Source organism: Daphnia pulex, chromosome 12 (genome assembly GCF_021134715.1).
Source record: "Daphnia pulex isolate KAP4 chromosome 12, ASM2113471v1".
In the NCBI taxonomy this organism is placed as follows: domain Eukaryota; kingdom Metazoa; phylum Arthropoda; class Branchiopoda; order Diplostraca; family Daphniidae; genus Daphnia; species Daphnia pulex.
The window spans coordinates 10,404,289-10,429,058 of record NC_060028.1 but is presented as its reverse complement, the minus strand read 5'-3'; the positions used below and the strand labels follow the sequence as shown (position 1 = coordinate 10,429,058).

The 24,770-nt window shown below is 41.6% G+C and overlaps 8 protein-coding genes across 12 annotated transcripts; 5 read left to right on the top strand and 3 right to left on the bottom strand.

Moving 5' to 3' along the window:
* Positions 1 to 364: 364 nt before the first annotated feature.
* On the bottom strand, positions 365 to 1,306 carry LOC124209998 (leukocyte receptor cluster member 9-like). Its single transcript, XM_046608256.1, has 2 exons — positions 1,224 to 1,306; positions 365 to 1,113 (listed from the first exon to the last, which is right to left on the bottom strand). Exon 2 carries the CDS (start codon positions 1,087 to 1,089, stop codon positions 547 to 549), a length of 543 nt encoding a protein of 180 aa, XP_046464212.1. The 5' UTR covers positions 1,090 to 1,113; positions 1,224 to 1,306; the 3' UTR covers positions 365 to 546.
* A 1,174-nt stretch (positions 1,307 to 2,480) lies between these two features.
* Positions 2,481 to 4,507, top strand: LOC124208528. The gene is made up of 3 exons (XM_046606301.1): positions 2,481 to 2,637; positions 2,728 to 3,588; positions 3,664 to 4,507. Exons 1-3 carry the CDS (start codon positions 2,552 to 2,554, stop codon positions 4,433 to 4,435), a joined length of 1,719 nt encoding a protein of 572 aa, XP_046462257.1. The 5' UTR covers positions 2,481 to 2,551; the 3' UTR covers positions 4,436 to 4,507.
* Positions 4,508 to 4,984: 477 nt separating this feature from the next.
* On the top strand, positions 4,985 to 7,209 carry LOC124209042. Its single transcript, XM_046606906.1, has 2 exons — positions 4,985 to 5,957; positions 6,025 to 7,209. Exons 1-2 carry the CDS (start codon positions 5,065 to 5,067, stop codon positions 7,037 to 7,039), a joined length of 1,908 nt encoding a protein of 635 aa, XP_046462862.1. The 5' UTR covers positions 4,985 to 5,064; the 3' UTR covers positions 7,040 to 7,209.
* A 412-nt stretch (positions 7,210 to 7,621) lies between these two features.
* Positions 7,622 to 9,631, top strand: LOC124208486. The gene is made up of 5 exons (XM_046606239.1): positions 7,622 to 7,812; positions 7,893 to 8,066; positions 8,147 to 8,389; positions 8,523 to 8,808; positions 8,866 to 9,631. The coding sequence occupies exons 1-5, from the start codon at positions 7,683 to 7,685 to the stop codon at positions 9,299 to 9,301; spliced, it is 1,269 nt and encodes a 422-aa protein (XP_046462195.1). The 5' UTR covers positions 7,622 to 7,682; the 3' UTR covers positions 9,302 to 9,631.
* Positions 9,632 to 9,828: 197 nt separating this feature from the next.
* LOC124209991 (26S proteasome regulatory subunit 7) lies at positions 9,829 to 11,816 on the top strand. The gene is made up of 8 exons (XM_046608248.1): positions 9,829 to 10,005; positions 10,077 to 10,114; positions 10,183 to 10,356; positions 10,420 to 10,728; positions 10,798 to 10,962; positions 11,030 to 11,221; positions 11,287 to 11,482; positions 11,546 to 11,816. Exons 1-8 carry the CDS (start codon positions 9,933 to 9,935, stop codon positions 11,701 to 11,703), a joined length of 1,305 nt encoding a protein of 434 aa, XP_046464204.1. The 5' UTR covers positions 9,829 to 9,932; the 3' UTR covers positions 11,704 to 11,816.
* On the bottom strand, positions 11,724 to 17,283 carry LOC124209990 (cationic amino acid transporter 4-like). Of its 4 annotated transcripts, none has more exons than XM_046608247.1 (8): positions 17,145 to 17,283; positions 15,581 to 15,816; positions 13,738 to 13,986; positions 13,463 to 13,677; positions 12,675 to 13,394; positions 12,386 to 12,614; positions 12,145 to 12,306; positions 11,724 to 12,080 (listed from the first exon to the last, which is right to left on the bottom strand). In XM_046608247.1, exons 2-8 carry the CDS (start codon positions 15,720 to 15,722, stop codon positions 11,914 to 11,916), a joined length of 1,884 nt encoding a protein of 627 aa, XP_046464203.1. In that variant the 5' UTR covers positions 15,723 to 15,816; positions 17,145 to 17,283; the 3' UTR covers positions 11,724 to 11,913. The 4 variants fall into 4 exon arrangements, with proteins under 4 accessions (XP_046464203.1, XP_046464202.1, XP_046464199.1 ...); XM_046608246.1 differs by lacking the exon at positions 17,145 to 17,283 and adding an exon at positions 16,517 to 16,535; XM_046608243.1 differs by lacking the exon at positions 17,145 to 17,283 and adding an exon at positions 16,475 to 16,521.
* LOC124209992 (titin-like) lies at positions 14,385 to 24,653 on the top strand. Of its 2 annotated transcripts, none has more exons than XM_046608250.1 (7): positions 14,385 to 14,479; positions 14,645 to 14,753; positions 14,972 to 15,181; positions 22,131 to 22,198; positions 22,341 to 22,858; positions 22,954 to 23,301; positions 23,367 to 24,653. In XM_046608250.1, the coding sequence occupies exons 5-7, from the start codon at positions 22,853 to 22,855 to the stop codon at positions 24,309 to 24,311; spliced, it is 1,299 nt and encodes a 432-aa protein (XP_046464206.1). In that variant the 5' UTR covers positions 14,385 to 14,479; positions 14,645 to 14,753; positions 14,972 to 15,181; positions 22,131 to 22,198; positions 22,341 to 22,852; the 3' UTR covers positions 24,312 to 24,653. The 2 variants fall into 2 exon arrangements, with proteins under 2 accessions (XP_046464206.1, XP_046464205.1); XM_046608249.1 differs by having other exon boundaries at positions 14,410 to 14,479; positions 22,345 to 22,858.
* On the bottom strand, positions 17,821 to 18,775 carry LOC124209994. The gene is made up of 3 exons (XM_046608251.1): positions 18,616 to 18,775; positions 18,381 to 18,548; positions 17,821 to 18,286 (listed from the first exon to the last, which is right to left on the bottom strand). Exons 1-3 carry the CDS (start codon positions 18,619 to 18,621, stop codon positions 18,104 to 18,106), a joined length of 357 nt encoding a protein of 118 aa, XP_046464207.1. The 5' UTR covers positions 18,622 to 18,775; the 3' UTR covers positions 17,821 to 18,103.
* Positions 24,654 to 24,770: the final 117 nt, after the last annotated feature.

Genomic DNA, 24,770 nt, shown 5'->3' with positions numbered 1-24,770 from the left:
ATTTTCTCTCCTATCAGCGGGCAGGAAACGGAATGGATAGTTTTCTCTCTCTCTTCCCCCTCTTTTTTTTTCTCTCTCTCTCTCACTCTCTTCTCATTTGACTCTCTCTCTACCTCCCAAAAAATAAAAATAAAATGGAAACCACACAAGACCGTTTATTATCAACGGACCTTTTTTGTGTTTACCTGCCCACCTTTTTATTTATTTATTTTACCTTTAGAAAAAAACCAATTTGCTCTCCTTTTATTCATTGAACTTTTATCTTGAGTTAAACATTTTTCACGATGGACAATAAGTTGTTGAACATTTATAACGACCTGTATCGTATGAAAAAAGAAACAAAAACCAAACGACTGGATATGCAATGTGTGTATTCCCGTCATATAGCAGCAGCAGCATCGTTATGCGCAATTTTCATTTCTTTACTCTCGCCCCCGTTTTATTTCCTTTTTTCCATAATGGGCGCCAATGGGGCTCGAGATGACACGCCACGCCATCTAGCGGTCATGAGTAGTAACAGGCGAAACACACCTGTTTCGTGCTTGCTTACACCGGTTGACTGGTTTTGCTCGCGTGCCGGATCAAATCGAGTAGTTTGATTGTTGCGCCACCTCCGCTGCCGAAAACGTAATCGGTCCTGCTCTGCTTTTCCCAGACGACCCATCCGCACCGGCTGTCGGGTGAGGTGAATGGACAGTAGCAGATCTGCTGGATGCGATGCTGCGGAATGGTGGGATCGTCGCTATTCTGCTCCAGGAATTCGGCCATCGTCGTGCAACCGAGTCCGGTGAATCGGTCAAGGTAAATCACCCGGAAATCGGCGACATTTAAAGCCGAATCCCATTGGATTCGATGGATGACGTCGGAAGCCGTGCGCATCTTCCGGTTGAGACTTTGGTGACATGCAGCGGCGAGATCGTCGTCCTCTTGATTGATTTTCGGCTTATTCTTTTTGGAAAGTTTTCGTCTGATTGGATGAAGATTGTGACACTGATCGCCAAATTTGCAGCGATCTTCCAAGAAAAACAGACAAATGATGACTGGGTTACCTTTTTGACTAGAACGACACCTGCTGCTGGTTGGATCCATTTCGTTCTCGAAACGGGCGTTACGCTGTCGAGGAGAATAACAATCAAACGACAATTTGCTGTAATAGAAATTACGTACGATGAACACTTGGCACGGCCGGCACAACAACAGCAGCCGCCTATAGTGTCCTATACCTGACAACGTTCTTGTTACTCGGTCGGTTGTGAAGTGGCACCACCACCAACAATTCGGCTGTCTGTGTGTTAGACTTTGGACTGAGGGGGGAATTTACGATTACGCCATTCTTGCGCCGTGCAGAGCCGGGAACGGCCGGGATATTGCGCTATCGATTAGCAGATGGCGCAATCCCATGTCTAACGTGGGCGACCGTGGGGCTATATGCCGTTAAAGAAATGTTGGTCGCCAAAAATAAAGTAACATTATTTGTTTTAATATCCCGCCCAAAATAAAATAATGATATTTTTAATGTCTTGGCAATTTGGTTCTTCTGCTCCCAATAGTATAGGAAATGTGAAGAATGCTGCGATGGATTGCAGTTTATTTTTAGCTTTAAAATAAAACACGTAATTTCAGAAGGATTATTTAGTAAGTAGGTCTCGATTCGGTGGAATTTTTCGATGAATTTTGACGCATTCGCTGCGATTAGTCGAGCGGAATGAGTCAGATTCCGTGCCAGTCGACTTATAAAAGCTTTATTATTGGGACAGAACAAGTTTGATTGAATGAAAAAAAAAAGAATAATGTACAGCGGTAGTTGTTTGTTGAAAAATAACACACATAACGGCTCATCAGCGCGTTTCATTCAGTTGAAGAGTGCTTACGTAACGCAACGTCTAAATATTTTGAGCGGATTTTTAGAACATCTCAAATGCGCTGGCAGTTTGGTTGATAAGCAAATAATTCGCTGGCTGACATTTTGGACAAACATGAACCTTTCGAGGGATTAACATTTATTGGCTTATATTATTATTTACTGGGTATAGATAAGTTAGTCAGACCTTTGTGATTTATCTGGCCTTATGCGATGTGGGATGAAAACAAATGGATGAATAGTTACGAAAATTATTACATGTAGCCAAATAATTAATTACCACAATCCTCGGAGGAAATTTGGGGGAAATTGCAGTTACGTTTGTTCTAATTATAAGCATGACATAAGTTCATCCCAACAAAGCGAAATCGTCTAGAAGACGACTCTCTGCAAGTCGGTTTTTTGGGTAATTACAGCACCTGTAGACAATAATGAATATTGTTGTTAAAATTCTTGATAAATCTCATGGGTAGACATCCTCAAGAGAAAGGTGCAGTCGGAGCGTCTCCAATATACTAGTAAAAGTCAATTTGCCTAAACCAACGTCTTCAAGACGCTCACGAGTTGCTTGAGCCATTTCAGGAGCTCATAAAAGTGACCAACAAGCCGCAAGCTGTGACATATTGCTTCTACCACTTGTAAAGTGCGCGCATATTATCACAATAGTCTCCCCCTCAAATTTCATTGAAAATGCATCCGGACGAAGAACCTCATGAGAACCATGGCGGAACCAAAGTTTCGACGAGCTTAAGTTCGGATATCCCCATACCAGGAAGGTCAGTGTATACAAATGAAATCATTTCATTTGAGTATTAATATTACTCAAGTTATAATGTAACATTGCGTGTTCTTCAATTTATTGGCAGTGATTTCGAAATCCTTGGTGACAAAGAAATCAAACCGGCCAGAATATTGGGCGAATCGATGATGATGATCACTTATCGCTGGGAACTGGAAGATTTGGAAAAAGACCACAAAACAATCTCGTCCAGGATGATTTGCTTCCGCGGCGAGAAAGTGTTCCGCGTCGGTTTGAAAAACCGCGACAAACCGACGTTGATTTTCATGGCCATCGACCTCAACCGAATCGGAATGAGAGTCCGCGAAGTCGGATTCGATAAGCAAAACAGCGACATTCGTCAAAAGATGACTCACAACAATGTCGACGGCGAAAGTCTGCAGTTGTTCACCTTCGATCTGACCGAAATGGTCGTCGGCAATTGCACGTTCGTCTTCTCCATTTGGCTGGAAGGCAGCGTCCCCGTTTGCTATTCCTACCAGTTGGCCGATCGTCTGGCCAAAAAAGATTTATGGAATGCCTCGACTAAAAGTCAACACTACGTCGACGTCGAATTCGTTTGCAAGGCTGACAAGAAATTTTCGGCCCACAAAGCCATCCTGGCCGCTCGCAGTCCCGTCTTTGCAGCCGAATTTGAAGAATTGGCCAAGAACTGTAAATTTAAAACCAACGACGACGGACCTCTACAGATCCACATTGACGACGTGGACCCGAAAGCTGTTGAACGATTCCTCTATTTCCTCTACACCGGAGAAGCCATCAAATTATCTTTAGCCGACGAAGAATTACTCAAATTGGCCAAGCGCTACGAGCTCAACACTCTGGTGGAATTGTGTCAAATTGCTCTCAAGAAAGTCGATGTCATGCAAATGGCAAGTTTCGTATCCAATCTCGATCTTGATCCTGAATCGCCACCTTTCGTTGTCCGGTAGAAACATTTCTAAATTAATTAATAATCAAGTGCGCATATTATATTATATAACTCTGATTGTTTCTAATGTAGACCGGATAAGGACACGGAATTAAGTTTCGGCCATCACGAATCCACTTATCGATGCATTTGGATATTTGAAGGACGCAAAGCGGCCGAAAAACCACTGGCAATCGACTATCAAAACGAGAATCTTTTTTCTCTGCATCTCAAAGACGAAATTATCCATTTCATTTGCGTTAATCACCGCAAATTCGTCAACCAAGTCATTTACTCGACCAACTCTAAAAACTGGATCAAAATGAAGCCGAAAAATGCCAAACACAAATTAGAGAAATCCGAAATGCTCTTCTTCGTGGCCAAATCTGACGTCGATTTCGATCACACTTCCGAGCAATCGATCCATTTCGACATCAAGATGATAAGCACCATCGGAGAGTACCGCTACGAGATGATGGACGTTTCCTGGTTGACTCAGTTCTGGAAGGCCGCCGAAGACGGAAAGCTGACCGATGTCGATGTCTACGTCGGCCAGAAAAAGTTGATGGAAGCCCATCAGGTGATCCTGTCTGCCCGCAGCCCCGTCCTGAGTAGCCTGTTGAGTAACATGACCAAGAACGGAAAAGCCACCATCACATTTGAAGCGGATATCGACTCTAGTATAGTCAAACACTTTTTGTATTTCCTGTACACGGGCTCGTCCAAGATCAATTTCAGCAACAAGCAATATCTGGCACTGGCCGAGATGCACGAAGTTGAAACGCTAAGCAAAATTTGTAATCTGGCTATGGTTTCCTCTCCGGACGTTGATGAAGTGACCAATTTCCTCCTGGCTAACTTTTAAGTGCTTGTATCGTGAAACTTTCTTTTACTATCGGAAAATATACATTTGAATTCTTTTAAAAGAGATTTTTTTAAATAATTCTCTTGACCTCTTTCCAGTCAATGTGCGTGAGCGCACATATATGAATTACCGGTCCAGCAACTTTTACCAACGGTAAATTATTAAACCGGTAGTGCGGGTTTTTATCACGAACACATAATTGAAATATTTTGGCAAGGGGAATCCCCTTATATTTCTGCGACTCCCTTAATTATTTAAGGTGACATTAAAAAATATTTCTATTTAAAAACTATTTGAAAGCTTTTAAAGTATAATATGACCCCAATCACTGCACGAATAATTTCCCCAGCAAAATTCTCAATTGCGCTGTTCAATTATTAAATCTACAATCGATTCCCAGGATTTTGAAATTCAAGAGATTTTTCTATTAACAGCATATTCCTCTGACAATCGTCGACTCTGGGGACTATAAAGCTTCTAGAAGATAGTCGACGTCGACAAGACGCTAAAGCCAAAAGCGTCAAGGTCTTGAAGCATTTCTATAGTTAACCACGTACGCCTCACTTGGACTGTCCGAAATTGTTCAATCAAGTCGATCGAAAGGTAATTCGCCAATTCATTCCATTTACATGCCGTTTTGCAGCAGCACAGTCAACAATATCATGGCCGTCGAGATTTTGGGGTCCCAACTGATGTTGAATTACGAATGGATGTTGGAACACGTCGAGAAAACCACCACCGTTTTATCCAAAGTGATTCTCTTTCACGGTGAGAAGGTATTCCGTTTGTGCTTGAAGAACACGACGACGTCCAAGAATCCCATCTTGATCTTCTTGGTGGCCAACCTCAACAAACTCGGATTGAGAGTGCGAGAGGTGACGTACAGCAAACAAGATCTCGAATCCACCCAGAGGATGAAAGAAGGAGAAATCAAAAGGACTAAAGATGCCGGTGAAAGTTTGCAGTTGTTCACCATCGACCTCTCCGAGATGCCCTCTGGCAAATGCACCTTTTACTTTTCGATTTGCATCGATGGAAGCGTTCCGGCTCATTCTTACCACTTGTCCGACCGCCTGGCCAAGGAGCAATTGTGGAGTGCCTCTTCCGACAGCCAACATCACGTCGATGTCGAATTTGCTGTTAAAGACCAGCGATTTTCAGCCCACCAGGCCATTCTGGCCGCTCGCAGTCCCGTCTTTGCGGCCGAGTTCACCAAAGAGAAGCCGGGACGGAAGGACGACGAGGGTCCCCTGCAGATCATCCGAATCGACGACATGGAACCGGAAATTGTCGAGCAATTCCTGCACTTCCTGTACACGGGAGAGCCGGTTTTATCGTCGTTGGCTAATGAAGAGCTGCTCAAATTGGCTGAACGTTACGAGCTCAAGACTCTGATCGACTTGTGCCGGACGGCCTTGACCAATATCGATGTCCAGCAGATGATGAGCTGCATGTCTAGTCTCAACCCGGAAGCGACAACGATGCACGAGGAAACACATTTCTTCGATCCTGTCCACATAAGGTATAAAAATAGATTTTCTGGTTATTTCTATTTAATAAGATGATTATTTTTAACTGATGTATAACAGGCCGGATAAGGAGACGGAAATTTTCCATGATGACGCAACGTCCGTCTTTCAGTGCCGCTGGGAAACTGCCCTCGATTCAACCGCATTGACACCCAATGTCATCATCGACTATCAAAACGAAAAGTTATTTGCGCCCCACTTGACTGGGAAAATCCTGTTCAGCAAACGAATCGAAAATCCGTGGATTCATTTAATTTGCGTCAACCATCGCAACTTTGGTTTGAAAGCCACTGGCGCCTTTTGTTCCACCGATTACGGCCGGACGTGGATGAAAATGAAACCCATGAGGGCCGATAACGTCGAACTGTTTCTCTTCGTGGCTCAAGCGACCGAAACATTTTACACTTGTAATGTTCATTTCCGCATCGAGATGACCAGCACCATTGAGAACTATCACTACGACATGATGGACACGTCGTGGACGACCCAGCTGTGGCAGGCCGCTTTAGACCAACAGCTGACGGATGTTGAAATATTTATCGGGTCCATCAAGCTGGAAGCCCACCGAGTTGTACTTTCCGCTCGCAGTCCCGTATTGAGTGTGTTGCTGGACAGCATCGATCACGTCAAATCGTCGGTGGCTATTGAGGAGAGTATGGATGTTGACGTAGTGAAACATTTTTTGAAATTTTTGTATACCGGATGTTTAGAGATGTCCGCCACCAACAAGCAACTACTGGAACTGGCCGAAATGTACGAAGTGAATGCACTTGTCAAAATTTGCCAGCTGGCCAATTGCATTTCTCCGGATGTCACATCTAAACTCGATGCCCTACCAAGCAGGGTCGACGTCTCCGACAAACCTGCTGTCACCTTTGAAATGGATATTGAGGTCGTGAAGAACTTTTTGGCATTTCTCAGTATGGGCTCGTTGGATTCAAGCGTACATATTAGACAGCTGACTGCGTTGGCGGAAATGTACGAAGTGGAAACCCTGAAGAAAATTTGCCAATTCAATAATAGTGTTGCTATTGATACCGATGAAGTTACCACCTTCCTTCTTACCCCTTTTTAATTTGGAAAATTTTGGAAAATATTTTTTAAAGATTAAACTTGGTGGATAAGATGTTATCCGGCGGAGAATTTAATAAAGGCTCGTGATCTCGTGATTGTAATTCAACTACTTCTTTCAGATTCACCCTTTTAGCATGTAGCAAGACATTTTTCTTGACAATAAATCTAATAATACCAAAAATGACAAATTAATTCGATCAATTACTTCGATCAAATTTTACCAAAGAGGGAAACTAATAAAGCCTCGACGGCCTTTATTTCTGACGACGAGAGACCGATAAAATCCACCAGTAATTAATTCAAATAAAGTATCGAGCGGAAAACATTTGACATATGCACGTCAAACGAGGCGGAACCAACCTCATTAAACCTAAATTGTATTTTTAAAAGATAAGCCAAAATACAAGTAATCTTAAAATCTGAATTCTGAAGAATTTACCACATAATTTCCGTTTCCGGAAAGTGTCGACACTTTTTAATCTACGAACTCGTTTCTTATCGGACGGAGGGGCGGTTTACTAACCAGGGAGTTGGGTATCCCCGTGTCTCGTAAACAAATTTTGAAATGTATAATATACCGTGTTAGCTCCGCAATTTGTCTCACTTGAACGTTAAGTACACTTGCCGAGTATATTTATTTTGAAATGTTTTTCCAGTTGGAAACTTTAACGTCCACTAGCATGAAGAGACAAGTTCCACGATTCCGTTTTTCTGTTGAGACTCCTGTTGCAAATCTTTTTGTTTTTCTGACTTTCGTAATACAGATCATTATAGGTGGGTTCACGATTTTTAAGACATAACTGTAAAAATATTCAATAAATGTTCTCGGTGAATAAATGTTTAAAAAATGCCAGGTTCGAGCTCCCAGAGGGAAGAGCATCTCCCCGTATATTTTCAGTTTAATCACTACTTTGAAAATCGCGGAATAGTTTCGTCTATTTGTATCGGCCCGTTCAGAAGTGATGTGAGTGGGAATTGCAATTTCGATCATCAATTACATGTTAACGAAATGGACTGCTTTAATTGCTGCAAGTTATTTTTGTCGTAAAATGTTCTTCTCGTTAATATGATTGACAAAATTGTGTTTTATTAAAATTTACCTTATTAGATCTTCGCGATTGCCTAAACAAAAGGAATTTTATGGATATTACAGCATACCTGATGGCTGGAAAAAACGGTTCCACGCAAAATAACAAAAATTTGAAAAGATTTTTGAATACAAATCTCACCTTATTTGTTAATCTAGAAAATCAATGTACATGGCTTAAAACGAAGGAATATTGGTCATTTCTAGAATGGTATATGAATTGGTGCAAAAGATACACATGGCCAAACAATAGTCCAAAATGTCGTAAGTAAATTAGTTTGCACATGCAGTACGGCATCTCATTTGCTGAACAAGAATAGTCCGATGACAGTGTAATATTAATATTTTTTTCATTCAAATTAATGTACGTGTAAAAAAACTGCTGACACTACAACAGTCAAGACGGCGGCTACTAAATCGACCACCAATGCTTGGACGATGACATCTTCAACATTATTACCAATCACTTCTTTTCCGAATTTTTCTCGTTCGACGTTTCTTCCAATCACACATTGGACTGAGACACCACTCGAACATCGGCAAAAGAGCAACTCAACTACTACTGATTTCAGCGAACAAAGCCCAAATGAAAGCAGCTTTGACTACAAGATCCTGTGGGTTTCCTTGGGTGCGACTGCAGTTGTTTGTACACTCGCAGTTTTCGTCATACTATTCTGTCAAAGGTACATCTGTTTAAATAATTCAAGTCTTTACAAGAGTAAATAGTATTTTTCTTCCAGGGCCAAAATCGCGAAATTTTTAAGAAAAAGTGAAAATCCCGACGTAGTAGACGATGCATTCTATTACACAGATGTGTCGATGAGAAGACTCGAAAATCAATCTGCAATTGATAGTGTGACGTACGAAAATGTGACTCCAAATGTGTTACTAAACTACACCGAATTGGATTTCAACGTCCAGAAAAATTTAAACCCAGAAAATGCAGCTTCTGAAATTAATTCTACGAATCAATCTGAGAGCGTGACGTACGAAAATGTGATTCCAAATTTGTTACATAACGAACCCATCACTTACGTCGAATTGGATTTCAACGTCCATAAAAATTCAAACCCAGAAAATGTAGCTGCTGAAATTAATTCCACGACCGGTCTTAACCAAAAGCGCGATATAAAAGGCTACGTCGATTCAGTCATATACGCCGAGCTACGAAAGTGATAAAATGCTGCTCGATTATATTTATTCTCCCCAATCCTATCACAGTTCCGGACTCTTTTTTTCTTGGTGGTTAACTTGAACAAAAAAGTCCGGAAAAGACAATGGAAACCCGAAAATAAAAAAAAGATTCTGAAAATCTGGAAAATTTGCAAAAGGAAATTTAGGAAAACCCGGAAAAAACCCACCGGAAATCTCGAAGACTTTGAAAAAGAGTCGGAAAACCCTTGCCTATCACGCCATTATGTTTACTCTTTTTATTACGATGCTAATTGTCTGTTCATTTAATTCCTTGAAACAGAGAACATTAAAGAATATACGATTAAATTTGAATTTGGTTTTCAGTGATAATATTTTAGTATAAGCACAAAGTACAAACAAAAATAAAATACCAACATAAAAATTTAAGTAACAATTGGATTCCCATTTCCCACTCCCGATTCGGAATTTCGGATTCAAGTCTTCCCGCTCCTCCCGCGGTCCCGCCTGCTCCCGCATCAACCTTCCAAATTCTAGCTAGAAGAGGCTTCCTATTTCTTATACTCATGCTCATCCAAAATTTCGGCTTGTCACCCTTTTCCGACAAGAGAAGAGACGTTCTTATTCCTCAGTGAATCAACACCAATATTATAAAATGCCCGACCATTTAGGAGAAGATATGCGTAAAACTAAAAATGAAGAAGTTAAAGAAGAAAAAGATATCAAAGGTAAGAGTTTTGTGTCTTGGTGTTTTTTTTCTTCGTTCAAGACTTACTCTTAATTTCTCATTGGTTTACAGCTCTCGACGAAAGAGACATCGAAATTCTCAAAACCTATGTAAGTTGTAGCTATTTATAATTCGTTTCACTAGTGATTTGTTACATGGTCTACAACTTAATCTACAGGGTCAAGGACAATATACCAAGGCGATAAAAAATGTGGAGGAAGACATTCAGTCCATTATTAAACGTGTAAATGAACTTGCTGGCATCAAAGAATCAGACACAGGATTAGCACCCCCAGCATTATGGGACCTTGCTGCTGACAAGCAGAACTTAGCAAATGAACAACCCTTGCAAGTAAGTTTACGAATTTGTTGTTATTTGCCCATCAGGAACACAAACTTAATGTTTCCTTTGTAGGTTGCCCGTTGTACAAAGATCATCAATGCAGACTCTGATGATCCTAAATACATCATCAATGTCAAACAATTTGCCAAGTTTGTTGTAGATCTGGCTGATTCAGTGGCTCCTACTGACATTGAAGAAGGCATGCGTGTTGGTGTAGATCGGAACAAATACCAGATCCACATTCCTCTCCCACCCAAAATTGACCCAACTGTCACAATGATGCAAGTAGAAGAAAAGCCAGATGTAACTTACAGTGATGTTGGTGGCTGCAAAGAACAAATTGAAAAACTTCGCGAAGTCGTGGAAACGCCTTTACTTCATGTAATTTAGTAAACATCCAAGTCGCATTCTCATTCAAGCAATAACAATTTTGCATTATTTCGTTTATAGCCGGAGAGATTTGTGAATCTTGGCATTGAGCCACCTAAGGGAGTTCTTCTTTTTGGCCCACCTGGTACTGGCAAAACTCTTTGCGCTCGAGCTGTAGCCAATCGAACAGATGCTTGCTTCATTCGAGTTATCGGTTCTGAACTTGTTCAGAAGTACGTCGGAGAGGTAATTGAATGTGATTTTTTATTGGAAAAAGATAAATTTTCTAATTCTAATTTGTATTTTCTCACAGGGAGCTCGAATGGTGAGAGAGTTGTTTGAAATGGCCAGGACAAAGAAAGCTTGTCTCATTTTCTTTGATGAAATCGATGCTATTGGTGGAGCACGTTTCGACGATGGTGCCGGTGGAGACAACGAAGTTCAGAGAACTATGTTGGAGTTGATTAATCAACTTGACGGTTTCGATCCTCGTGGAAACATCAAGGTAAAATAAAATATTTGCCACCTATTTATTCATCTAGTACTAAAAGCGCTTCGCTTTGTCTACAGGTCTTGATGGCTACCAATCGACCCGACACTCTTGACCCAGCTTTGATGCGTCCCGGTCGATTAGATCGTAAAGTTGAATTCGGTCTGCCCGATTTGGAAGGCAGATCGCACATCTTCAAGATTCACGCTCGTTCCATGAGCGTCGAAAGGGACATTCGTTTCGAATTGTTAGCCCGTCTCTGTCCCAACAGCACTGGTAATGACGATTTTTTCTATCTGTACACTAGACCATATCTAATGAATTTCCTCCCTTGAAAAGGTGCCGAAATTCGTTCGGTATGTACAGAAGCCGGCATGTTTGCCATTCGTGCCCGTCGAAAGGTGGCCACTGAAAAAGATTTCCTCGAAGCTGTCAACAAAGTCATCAAGTCTTACGCTAAATTCAGCGCAACACCTCGCTACATGACTTACAATTAAATTTGCTCGATTAAAACGGATTGCTGTTGCAGATAAATGTGTATTTCGGCCATTCTCTCTTTCTTTATTTTTTAAATATGGCCTGTAATACATTTGAAAACGGTGGCTCTGAATAGTTAAAATCAAACTTCTTTTTCCTTTTTTTAAATACATCTAAAATTTAAACGTGACATAGAAACAGTAGCTTTTTAAAAATAATTGCCTGTTTTTTTAATTTTCTGTCTGAGACGACGGTGTATCGGGATCGAGATCTTTGGCCGTCAGAGTAGAACCCCACTCTCCTGTGCGGGAATTCGATTTCAGTAAACCAGAGTAAGAGGTTACTGTAGCGTTTTCTTTACTGTGTCTCATTCCATATGCAAAGTAAATAACAAAACCTGAATATCGATTGATTAATATTAAATGTCTGATATAATTTATAAAATAATTTTCCGTTTATACCTATAGACATCCAGATGCCAAATCGGACCCACGTCATTGGATTCAAATTGACCATAAGTGCGACATTAGCAACGATAGAAAGTGCTGGGATGGTGGGAACCCAAGGGACTTTGAATCTCAATCCTTCGGTCGATTGATTGTGAACAGCAATAAGAGCTATAGCTAAATAATTGGACACAAAAATTAATTAATATTAATGACAAAATTCTGTTTTACTAGTATACAACTTGGATGAACTCACTAATGAGAGAAACTGCAACGAGGAAAGTTAGTAACACGATGAGCCACCATTCCGGACCATTAGGATGGTAGACGGCATTTCCTCCCCATTGGAGAATGGAGAAAATACACGCGCAGGCGACGGTGAAAATAAAGACGCAAGAAGCTGGAAGAACACCTGGTTCATACCTGCCCACGAGCCGCTCGATCCAATAGAATTTCGGTTTCAATCGCCCGGCTTCATTCAGCATCTGCAACACAAATAAATGGTGATTCTCATTTGACTTAATAAATTCGTTCAATTTTCATACGTTAACAAATTCCTTGGCGCTTCCAGGTGACACGGGGGATTCTGTTAAGGGAAGCACGTCGGATCTACCGACAATTGGACGATAGCGGAGGATGATGACAGCTGCCGAGACGATGGTGTAGGCCATCAAAGTGCCAATGGACATGAATTCGACCAGTTTTTCAATATCGAAAAAGAGAGCTACAAAAGCGCTAAAGAGTCCGCAGACGCCGATGGTTATCAACGGGACCTGGGTCTTCTCGTTGACTCGAGCGAAGACTTTAAAGAGAAGACCGTCTTGTGCCATGGCGTACACTCCGCGTGGAAGAGAAAAGAGCGAGCCAAATAGTGAAGTCGTCATTCCGGCCAATGCCCCGACGCTGATGACGATCCGCGCCCAGGTGATGCCGTGAGAGGCGAAAGCGTCCGGCAACGCCGCCGTCGGGTTGATGAGGGTATAGGGCACCATTAGGGTGAGAGCGGCCGAAACGCAAATGTAACCCAGGGAAACGACGCTCATCGAAACGAAAGTTGCCACCGGGATGGAGAAAGTTGGATCACGGGCCTCTTCTCCCGATGTGGCGATACTGTCGAAGCCGACGTAAGCGTAGAAACAAGTGGCCGCTCCGCTCAAGATTCCGGAGAAGCCAAACGGTGCGAATCCTCCGTAGTCGGTCCAGTTGCGGTAATCGGCCCAGTAGAATCCGAATCCACTCACAAAGACAATCACGCCGATATTCACCTGTTAATTATAGTTAGACATTTAATAATAGCTTTTAAGTTACTTATAAATGAGGAGGACTAACAGACCATGGTGAAGAAACTGTTAAAGTAGGATGATCCTTTAACGCCCAATGTGGAGAGACCACAATAGGCCAGGCAAACGGCAAAGGCCAAGAAATCGGGAGTCTTGGCCAGCATCCCACTGTGCATTTCACCAAAAGTTCCGGCTGTAGCGTTTGCTATAACTCCGCCAGTCAAAGCATCGACGTAACCGCTCCAAGCTCTGGCTACTGACGCCGCACCTGAGTAAATAATAACAGGTGTTACAGAGGACACAGACACAAAGTTCCTTGTAATATTACCTATCATGTGTTCGAGAAGTATATTCCAGCCGATGACGAAAGCCCAGAATTCTCCTATAGTTACGTAAGTGTAGACGTAAGCGGATCCGGCCTTTGGTACTCGACTTCCGAACTCTGCGTAACATAATGCCGCCAGAACGGATGCTAATCCAGCGATCAGGAAACTCAAAACGATGGCAGGACCTGCCATATTGTGAGCTACGGTTCCGGTCAAGACGTAAATACCGGCACCCACCATATGCCCAATTCCTAATTGAATTCAGATAAATTATTATAACATTGAAAATGATTTATTATACTCTCGTCCTTTTTTCCTTTTTGTAGAAATATGCAAAAAAGGTTTTGTAAACCTTTTTGCGAAAGGAAGAGAACGAATAAACCAAATAAACCAACCCATTATCTCTCCCGCCCTTAAACTCAAGTTCTTTTTAAAAAACCCGCGCAATAAAAATCCATGATGGCGGCTAAAAATAAAAAAGGGGACGGGTGAGGAAAAAAGAACCAATGATTGTCTTCATGCGAATTTGATAAAACAGAAACATTTTAACTGTTTAAACCTTCAGAGGTACAAATTATTAAATTAGAATTGCAAATTGCATTTATATCGAGTAAGGCATGCTGATTAGAACTTTAGAAGAAAATTGGATAAGTATATGGTCTGCAGTCTGCTTTTGTCAGAGAGATCAAGATTTACATTGTCATAGATTTTTTTGTTTTTGATAATCTTCATGGTGTTTAGCCGGTAAATAAAACTAAGAATACAAATAGAATAGAATGATTTTGGAAGCTATAGAAGAGTTAAACTGAAGTGTTAGTTCCTGAGTCCTGACTAGCATTCATCATGCAATTCCCTTGTCGATGCATGGCAGTTTGTTTGTGCTATATGTAACCCTTTTCTTCTTTGCAGATTTGAGGCAAGAGCAGGGCAAGAGCCAGCCATCATAACTACACAACATGCAAGTTTTTCTTCAGTTTCTTCTGTCATCAGCAGCAACAATCTCATAATCATCGCTTGGGTAATGATTTCGTCCTTTACTTTTATTGACCTGGGAGCTGGGACCTACTAGATATTTTAATGCTGCATTACCTTCATCAATGCAGTGTACTACATGTAATCCTTAAATTCTCCCATTTATTAAAAATTGGGGTTTAACCAATGTCACATTTTCAATTTTTCCTGACTGGTTGTTTCTGTTAGTATCCTTTCGTAACCCATTTTCTATTTTTTTTTTAGATAAAAAGCATCCCATTGCATTGGAATGCAATCGGCTTATGGATCTCTCTTTTTCCTCTTTCCTTAAATGCCCGCGTGTACGCCCATGTGAATGTGGGTGTATTCACGAGGACACCCTTTTTACCCTATCCAGTAGCCTGGTGTAATTCAACTCTTCAGCGGATGGATGGAGCAACTGTAGATGCCTGGCTGTATTTCCCAGGCATAAAGGTAGGACCCAAAATTGATCTCTATTCTTCTTTTTGGACAATTTTTGGTGGGGTTGATTAGAAATCGTTACGCGCGTAGGCTGGTCACGGAGTATATTTATTCCTGAGCTATGCGGTTGACTGCAACTGTTTTCTCTCTCCATTTTGTTTTTTCTCAGTAAGGGTTCACTAAAAATCTCATTTGTCGAACGACTGCAGATCAGGCATGTTTTTGTTTTTTACCTCAAAAGTTTGTCTGTTGGTAAACCATCACATTCTAAAATATTTGAACTTAACACTTGATGCAAAGTGCAAAAAGAAAATTTTTTGACCATAAAGGACCTGCCGCCACACCGGCACCTCGTCCTCGTTCAACATCAAATATGTACATCCTTAGAATACGACTAGAATGCGTAATTACCGAGCATTGTGATGTCGAGAGTGGAGAGACATCGTCGCAGAGGAGTTTCCATGAGATCCTCGCCCAGGGTCTTGCGTCGGTTCATCTGGAAACATGTCGAACTGACAAATCGGCACATTAATCGGTTGCGCAGTCCGCCCATTTCTTCCGTTTTCGTAGTGTCGTCGATGGGGTTATTAAGTTCCGAAGCGCTGACAGCTGATATGTTGTTCGCCTCCAACGGCGGCTGATTCTCTCTTTTGAAAAAAGCAAACAAACAAAATAAAAGGTCAATCCTGTTAGTACCGTAATAACCGTGTGTGCAAGGTAATAAATAAAATCAGGGGGGTCATAAAGACCAACAATTTCATTTGGACTGAAAAGGAAAAGGGCACGCACGTCAAATTGGCCATGATAAAAGCCAGTACAAGGTACAGAGCTGTGTGTAAAGCCAGTCAACTGACACTAAGAAGAACTTTTGCGATCGAGTGGAACAATATAAGACAACTTAGTCCCGCTGTGTTAGCTAGTTGACTGATGAACTTCGTTGTCTTTTATACTAGGCAGTATACCACGACGAACTCTGTTGTGTCTATAAACAAGCTGGGGTGATCGCCCTTGATGCAATCCTTTGAAGGTCGACTACACAAAAGTTCTCCCTGAGGTTCTGATTATCTTCACTCAGGTGAATAGCTGAAAAAAATGTCAATAAACGTTGATCGGTGTCTTCTTCGATACAGAGACAAAGGGAAAGTCAATCAGTTTTCCGAACACATAAACATTCAATCTCCGATCGATATCAGAACAAATATTGGAAAACTAAACAGGATCTATAATTCTTAAAATCAAATGTGCGTTGAACTATTTCTGATAGAAGAAGGCGATGTTTAAAATAATAATTAGAACACTATTAACTTGAAAACCTTGTACTGTGTATCCTTAAACATGGCGACTCACTCAAGTAATCTGTCGACTCCACATAGCTCTAATACTATTCTACTCCGTCAAATTAAAGTGAAAACGAGAGAGTGTCGGTGGTCATGATGGGATTCTCGATTGTCTTAACATTCAGAACGTTGAGATCTGATCGGTAGTCGAGGCTAGAGATTGGTGAAAGGGGTGTACGTATAGAAAGTCATGAAAGATTCAACAGATGATGTTGATTCGATTTCGTTCCCGACACGTAACTCTCCATGCGCAGCCCACTGTATACAGGACGTTAACACTCGTCAGTAGCTTTCACATATAGACGACCATGACGTTTCTCATGCCTTTTGATGCTCGCATCAGCACGACGGACGTATATAATTGCTCGTTCGACTTGCTCATCGTCACAGAAGGCTGACGACCGAGAGGGGAGAAAAGTTACAAAGAAAATGTCACTAAAATACCAGCAACTCGGGGACTGCTCTAAGGTTTCTTTCCTTGTCCTGTCAAGTTCCATTAACAAACGTCCTGCAGGTTTTTTTTAAAAACTATCCAAGGTAAATGATGCAATAACTTTTTTGAAACGAAACGTCAGAGATCTCCTGTTGCTGTTCAACCTAGTTGTTAAACAGAAAACAAAACCCAGGTTTGTTCTTACCTTGTGGGAGCTTTCTGCTGGCCACTGTTTCACGCTAGATGTGTAGAAATCGATCCACAGAAAGTGGACACAGCAAAACAGAGCAGAGTGTGTGCTGTGTACAATAGACGCAGACCATGCGGAACAGCTGTTTCGAGAGTGACTGAAACTGCGTTCATTTGGCCGGCCTGGGCGATGGAAAAACCTGCGCGTTTGGTTGCGCGACCGTGCACAGGGGCTACATACACAACCGCGCATTATATTTATTGATCGTCGGGGGGGACTGGCGCGTGAGCAAGTGTCTTGATAATGTACTGGTATAGTACAGCCTTGGTTTTTCTTTAGAAATTTAGTGCCATCTGTGCCATCTCATTTAATCACGAATTTTCGGCGTTGCATGTGTGTATGTTGTGCGGTGGAATGAAGAAATAAACACACCCACTCACACAGGATGTGTTTGGCATTCAGACGAACCTCCCGGGATTATCTGACCGGATATCTGCACACCGCAGACAACAACAGCAGCACAGAAAATGTTCTCGATGCAACAAATGTCTAAATACGTTATTCAATTATAATGTAATTTGGATAATTGTTAGAGCTAACCTCTGCGTGCGATTCAAGTTTACTTTTAATTATACAGGTGTGTCTAATTATTTCATTCAGAGAACGAAGGCAATTGAATGTACGCGTATAATTAAAAGAAATTCAGTTGCTTTTTATTTGTGACAACATCGCAGGTTCAAATGAGCTCGTGCAGTTTTACAATGGAAATAATCAATGTCCTTATCGCTTACCTGAGCGGGGAAAAAAAAGACATTGACAGGAGGGATTTCGTGATTGAGACAATGGAAATACACACACACACTCGGGCACACACACACATGAGCTCTATACAAAAAAAAAACATTCAGGGTTTAGAAATCCGATAGGTTCGTAAGGATCTTTCCTTTAGCTTTTTGTTTTCATCAAGAGAGAGATTACAAGACAATTCCGGGTCGATATCCGGCGGTATTGGTCAGAGAGAAGCGCTTTGTTCCGGTGACGATGCCTTTTTTCAAACGATTCTGGTGATCGGGTCCGCCGACCGTGTACGAAGCTCCAAGTGGCACCGTGAGGAAATCACCTTGCCTGAACGTGCCGACGTTGTAGGTGGTGATGACCTTTTCGCGGGAGTAGATATATAATGAGTAGTTTGTACGACAATCACGTCATCGTCAAAATATTAACCAGGAAATAGCAATTTGATTGACTTACTGTCGGTTCGTCCTTGAATTGGGATCCTTGATCCGAAACGAAGACGCCATAGTCGACTGGAGAATCCTCGTAAGGGATGATCAGGTGATCGAGCGACGATTTTTGAGCCACCGGCATCGAAGCCACGGTCAACATCATCAAACATCCAACTGTGCAAATGATCATCACCTTCACAAAAATAATTCAATTCTTGTGTCACTTTTCTTTTCTTTTTAAAAAAGAATTGAGTTTTTACCTTCATTGTGTGGAATTGGGATAAAAACTTCCTTTCGGGAGGGTTGGTTGTCGGCAAATAAGCGATGAATGAGCTCTGCAGGGAGGACTAGCTCTTATATAGAGCCGCTGCTGTGCCCAGCTACACACTTTTGACAGCAGCTGCTGGTACAGCTAGCGTACTATACGTCGGCAGCAGCGGGGCGAAAGAAACATACACGCAAAGGGGCAGCGGCCAGCAGTATTAGGGAGGGATGTAGATATTCCATTGTTCACTTTCACCTCGACCGGTTTACGACGCGACTCATTAATTGCCGGACGCTCATGCAGGACCACTCGGCTATACTATCTCGGCTGACTTTCTCCGCTCGGCTCTTTTCTACTACGACGTAGAAGAAGACTAAGAATAACGCCCGCAACATAAACACACGCCACAAAAGTCGACTCACAATATACACACACACACACACAGTGTTCAATCCCGTAAAAAGTGAAAATGCTTTTCCCACAAATAACAAAAAGCCCCCAGTGATGTGGGGGGAAAAGAGAGAAAAAGTGATAAGAAAATAAGAAACAAGCCAAGAGGGATGAGTGCCCATGAGTCGTTTTCACCTGTGTCATCGTACACCTGTCTGACTGCAACCGCATCTTCTACATCCGACAGGTTAAATGTGGATTGAGGTTGTTTAAAAAAAAAAGACTCGAGTCATCAAATCGGCTTATTTTCATATTGAATCATGGGATTATTTTTATAACAAAAATAAGGTTTGAAAACATTAAAATGAAAGTTTTGAGGAAAAAACGCTGTCCCCTCGGTATCATTTGAGTTCCATTTTCCAGTTGATGGAATTTTCAGAGAGATGTTGTACTCTGCAGATGGCATGTGACTTTTTTTTTCTACCAAAAGGCAAACAAAAGAAAGGCTCTGCGCTTTCTCCGACCAACGCTCTCTCTCTTTCTCTTTCCTTGAGAGCAGTTTCACCAGTTGCCAGCGAGTCAAATGCACTTAAAACCACTAACACCAATCCGTTTTTTCTTTGACTTGTTATTGTAGAGAGAGGCGACTCTCTTTCTCCTCCTATTTGAACAAAACGGGTCAATTTTTTTGACGACAAACTTCGAACTTTGTAGAATAAATACCGGAGATTATTTAGTCTCGTCTCATTTGAAAGAAACGACGTACATGCTGGTAAATAATAATAAGATATCGCGAGCAGAGAGTCGTGGAATTCCATTCTTTCACCGGATCGTGACGGCCGCAAGCTGCAAATCAGTAATTAACAAGCGGTTTGGTGGGTTCCGGCAATAGGTGGCATCTGCGTGCACATTACTGCACACCTTCCTTCTTCTTACATATTCTCTCTAGCGCTCTCTACGTACACCATAGATATTATGTACACTCTCTTATTTTCCAAAAAGTTTTCTTTTATTCGGAGATTATTATTGATTGTGCAGCTCACAAGGAAACCTCAAATCGGCGACCGGTTTCTTCTTTTTTACAAATCAACGAACTCGACGACAGAAATTCCGCCGTAATCAAAACTAAAATGTGAGGGATGGTCACCGCAATGAATTGGGTCAATCCTGTCACGCTGAAATTGAGTTGCCCCAGTCAGAGAGCAGCAGGTGAATGACGGATGCTTCTAACGAGACAGAAATTATTAGAGTCGACCTTGGAAGATGGATGGGGAGGGGGACTTTGGGAGGAGCTCAGCATTTCAATTAAAAGACCCATAGTATAATTGAAAGGAAAAAGAAACAGTCACGATTTTATATTAGGTCTATACACAATGGATAATATTTCAAAAGCCTTTCGATTTCTCTGGAAAAACTCAAAAGCTTGGAGGGGCTGTGGCTGCTGGGCCTTTTTGGAAAGTGAAAACTCGTGCCTATTGTTACATAAGAATGACAATGATACGTCTGTAACGTAAAAAGAGGAGGGAATGATCTTGACCTTGATATGGAATGCCTAATAATTCTCCGCGTCTGGCAATAAACAACAAACCGCAATGAATAACATCTACCGTCAAAACGAACCGCCTTTACACGGTGAATTTTAAAGCGTGAAATGAGGTACATGGAAGAGGAGCGCTTTCACTGTATATAGAAAGAGAAGATGTTGTTTTGCTGTTCTAGAGTCAATTCAGGTTTTGCCACTATATAAACCCGGGAGATAACATTCCCTTAAATGATACACTTTAGTGGCTTCATTATAACCCGAGCTAGCTGACTCATCCGAATGACCTCTTCGATTTCACCATTTGGAGCTTATTGGGTCATTCGACTATCGCGCCAAAACTATTCGGGGTTTTCACTCACGTTATTCGATTCATTTGCAGTTATACTAGGAATTATGAAAAATCTTGACGTTTCTAAAATAGTTTAATGAAAAAAGAAAAACCAGAAACCGTTTTGTCGTCGTCGTCGGATCAACGGGGCGTGTTTTTATTTCACCTTTATGTCACCGGAGCACAAGGAAATGAGGACATCACATATAGAGGGTGAACGTTCAGTCGGTCGAATGTCTAAAGACTCTTATCACATTATGACATCTTATACTGTATACATATTTGAAAGAAAACGCGCAATCGAAGTTGTTTCTGATGTTGACATTCATCAACGTCCGCACAAGATGAGACATAACATAACTAATAAGAATATAATCTAGTATTATAGCGACAGAAAAAGAAAGCCAAATCTTTTTAATGTTGCAATAGAAAGTCGCGGAAGACGCACACCCGAGGACGTTGCCCTAAAACTGCCATTCGCCGGACACACAAGTTGTAAAGATATTAAATGAGATGTAGACCCCCTTTTTGTATATAATGGCTTCAATCTCACTCATCTATAACGAAATCTAAAGTCAGTTACTATTATACGGAATTATGATGAATATCAACTTTCCCAGAAAATATATATAGGAATAATGCAACCAAATAAGGGATTTTATACTGCTCACAGATTTATATATACATTATTCATATTGAATTCAGCGGCGTTCGCTCGATTCGGAATTCATTATATTGGCATAAATTTGTTTTCACTTTCCGAGACGGCGGTCATTGGATAGTCATGAATCGTGCGGGCGTAAAAAGACCATAAAGTCGACTGAGAAAAAGGACAAATCGGCTTCAACGTGTTTGGTATAATCGCCCAGTAAGATACATATAAATAGGGACCATACGGGACCATATAGGGACTGTTTTATTACACAATCATTTGACAGTTTGAATGGAACTGTTTTATTTTTTTCCCATACATCTCTGTAGAATTTGTTATCCATCAGTCAACCCTCATTTCCCATTGAAATAATGGATGTGGGACACCGCGCTGACAAGCCAAGACACATGTCCAAGAAAATTCCTGGTGGTTATGATTTATTGGGATGCAAGGCAAGTTATTGATCGTGCCGATCCAGTCCCGTCTTTATAAGTGAAAATCGTTTGATTTCGAACGCACACGGATAAGAAATACCAGAAGTAACAACTCGTTGATCACTTTTGAATTTAATAAAAAAATCTCGGTTTTTGATTTCAGATCAAAAGTCAGCAGCTTTCAAACCGGCCTATCGCGTCCAGAGGCGAAGATGACATAGATATAATATGGTAAATAACTTCTTTTTCTTAACATAAGAAAGAACCAAAAAACCTGTCGTCTACAGCAGCGACGGATTTAGTTCATTTTCTCCTTAGATTATTTGTTTTTCTGATCCCCACGTTCATTTTCTCTCTCCCCACTTTCTCCTAGAAAGAAACAAAAAAAACGGGCAACGCGGAATCCCAACCAACGACTATCTATACCAAACCGCTTCTCGATTATCTGTGGAAGAGGAGCAGCGCGGAAGAGACTCCATCACGAGGTGAAAGGGAGTCAACCTGTGATGCGCTACTCTTATTGGACGCTACTGACCGAGAGGAGAGTGTCATTCTTCCTCATTTCACCGGCCAATCTTTAATGCGATAAGAACGACGACTAGACGGAATTGAAAAAAAAAAAACACGAGAAAATAATTAAAACCAGTTTTTGTTTTTTCTTATTTAGTTGTTAAACATCCATGTCGTTTTTTTTTCCTACCTTCTCTCCCGATTCCAGTTCACCAAGAGGCTCTATCCTGTAGCACGTGTTATAACTTGGATAAAGTGCTCTTAGGAACGCCCAATTCCGGATTGGCCCATCACCCAGGCATATATAAGGCGACGCAGTGGACACGGTTCAATCGTCACAATAGTTTCAGACTTTCTTAACCCAACACATCCAGAATGAAGGTAGTTCCCATTTATTGGTTTAATCATCCTTCACAAAAAAAAATAAAAGATTGCAATGGATTTACAATTACATTTTCCTCCATTTTGGTGCATAGATCTCGGCATTTGTTGTCGTCCTCCTGGCCATCGCATCCGTCGCAGGCGACACCCAGCGATCCCAGCAGCGTCCTAACACTTATCCTTCCATCAGGATATACCATCCGGAATACAAGATTCCCATCGCCAGGCCGTACTCGACCATTAAAAGAGAATCTCCGGCTTCTCCTCCGGTTGTCATTACTCCATCCAGGAAATTCCAGGAGGTCAAAGAAGAAGAAGAAGTCAGAGAGGAGGTCGTCAAGCCAGTGATCAAACGTCAGGCCCGACCATCCGTGGTGAAAGTTGAGCAGAAAGAAGAGGTCAAACGAGTAGAGATCAAACGAGAAGAGCCCAAGAGATCGACTGTAAGTATATAAACACTCATCGAGATTTAATCACAATTTAATTCTAATCCATTTTGTGATCACAGAGCCCAGTAACCAGATCGATTGTAGGACCGAAGAGCGCCCGATCCTATTCCTATGGTTACGTCATCAAGGATCAAGACTCGTTCAATGATTTTGAGCAACAAGAGAAACGCGACGGCGATGTGGTGACCGGATCCTACCGAGTAAGTTTACCTGATGGCCGCACTCAACTTGTCAATTACAGATCGTCTCCGGAGACTGGCAACATCATGAAAGTCAGTTACGAAGGTGAGGCCAGGTTCCCGGATTTCACCCCGGTGGTCAAAGAGAAGAGAACGCCAATTGCGTCCATCAATCCCGCTCTGAGGGCCAGTCAAGGTGTCAAAATTAACCGACAGACAATCAAAACCGAGCCGAAGGAATCACCCAAAACCAACAAACAAGAAGTCGCTAAAACAAACAGCAAAAAAGTGGAGGAGGTCAATAAAGTAAACCGAGAAGTAAAAGCGGTTTATACTCGTCCTAACCCTTCACCACCCCCAGCCAGGGCCATTGAACTTCCTGCCAAATATTCCGCTCAATATAAAACCGGTCCTCCGGCTCCGTCCAAAGCTCGATCCATCGAACCTTTCCTTCCGGCTGAATCCCTCCCCACTCCGGAACGTTTGGTTGCTACTCCGGAACGGCTGGTTGCCACCACTGAATTTCCATCCGCTCCTGATGAATCGTTGCTCAGTATCATCTCCGAAAAACTCCCGAATCCCGAAAAATTCAACGCGTCACCCCGTGCCAGGATCGTTGAATTTCCCAATCCGGCTGTTGAAGCCAGACCAGCAGCTCCCGAACAGTTCTCTCCTATCGATGTTGACTTCAACGACGTTTTTGAATTGGACGGGCCCTTGCCTATTCCAGCTGCCTTCCGTAACCGACGCCGTGTCGCCAATCCGCGAGTTGTCCGCCGGATTGTCAATCCAAGCAGACGTCGAGAGGCTGAAAGATGGTGGTAAACCTACTGCGCTACTAAACATTGGATCTTGTTTTTGTTTTTTTAACCCGAATAACTTATGCATATACAGTTATTAAGCTTTTTATTACTATATTAGCCATTCGTTACACTCGCCCAATTTTCTACCCCATTCTCTGTGCGTTGACGCACTGGTCTGTTTGGCATCGAGAAATTGTTATTTCGTTCAATTGTTTTATTGTCCCCTTTTTTACTGTTATCAAGTAGAGCTTGACAAATCATTTGTGAAACAACACATAATTCGGATTGTGTTGCTCTGCTTATGTGTAGCGTTGCAAAATGCAAATCTAGTTTTGCCAATATCTTGTTATTCGGTTTCATTTTATTCAGTTTTATTTTATTCAGTTTTATTTTATTCAGTTTTTTCAATCCAATCATTTTGATTGAATATTTGGTTTTTAATACAAATTCAATAAACAACTCCAGAATTAAAAAAAAAAAT

Bases quoted from the DNA above. Each gene is read 5' to 3' on its own strand.
- LOC124209998 (XM_046608256.1), bottom strand. From the start codon at position 1,089: ATGGATCCAACCAGCAGCAGGTGTCGTTCTAGTCAAAAAGGTAACCCA.
- LOC124208528 (XM_046606301.1), top strand. From the start codon at position 2,552: ATGCATCCGGACGAAGAACCTCATGAGAACCATGGCGGAACCAAAGTT. The intron at 2,638-2,727 runs GTCAGTGTATAC...ATTTATTGGCAG, and splicing joins GATATCCCCATACCAGGAAG to TGATTTCGAAATCCTTGGTG. The intron at 3,589-3,663 runs GTAGAAACATTT...TTTCTAATGTAG, and splicing joins TCGCCACCTTTCGTTGTCCG to ACCGGATAAGGACACGGAAT.
- LOC124209042 (XM_046606906.1), top strand. From the start codon at position 5,065: ATGCCGTTTTGCAGCAGCACAGTCAACAATATCATGGCCGTCGAGATT. The intron at 5,958-6,024 runs GTATAAAAATAG...GATGTATAACAG, and splicing joins TTCGATCCTGTCCACATAAG to GCCGGATAAGGAGACGGAAA.
- LOC124208486 (XM_046606239.1), top strand. From the start codon at position 7,683: ATGTTTTTCCAGTTGGAAACTTTAACGTCCACTAGCATGAAGAGACAA. The intron at 7,813-7,892 runs GTGGGTTCACGA...AAAAAATGCCAG, and splicing joins CGTAATACAGATCATTATAG to GTTCGAGCTCCCAGAGGGAA. The intron at 8,067-8,146 runs GCAAGTTATTTT...TTACCTTATTAG, and splicing joins AATGGACTGCTTTAATTGCT to ATCTTCGCGATTGCCTAAAC.
- LOC124209991 (XM_046608248.1), top strand. From the start codon at position 9,933: ATGCCCGACCATTTAGGAGAAGATATGCGTAAAACTAAAAATGAAGAA. The intron at 10,115-10,182 runs GTAAGTTGTAGC...CTTAATCTACAG, and splicing joins TCGAAATTCTCAAAACCTAT to GGTCAAGGACAATATACCAA. The intron at 10,357-10,419 runs GTAAGTTTACGA...TTTCCTTTGTAG, and splicing joins CAAATGAACAACCCTTGCAA to GTTGCCCGTTGTACAAAGAT.
- LOC124209990 (XM_046608243.1), bottom strand. From the start codon at position 16,506: ATGTTTAAGGATACACAGTACAAGGTTTTCAA. The intron at 15,817-16,474 runs GTTAATAGTGTT...TTTTTTCAAAAG, and splicing joins ACACAGTACAAGGTTTTCAA to AGAGAATCAGCCGCCGTTGG. The intron at 12,307-12,385 runs GTGAGTTCATCC...CCAATTATTTAG, and splicing joins CGTTGCAGTTTCTCTCATTA to CTATAGCTCTTATTGCTGTT.
- LOC124209994 (XM_046608251.1), bottom strand. The intron at 18,287-18,380 runs GTAAGTCAATCA...TCCCGCGAAAAG, and splicing joins AATTCAAGGACGAACCGACA to GTCATCACCACCTACAACGT.
- LOC124209992 (XM_046608250.1), top strand. The intron at 23,302-23,366 runs GTAAGTATATAA...TTGTGATCACAG, and splicing joins AAGAGCCCAAGAGATCGACT to AGCCCAGTAACCAGATCGAT.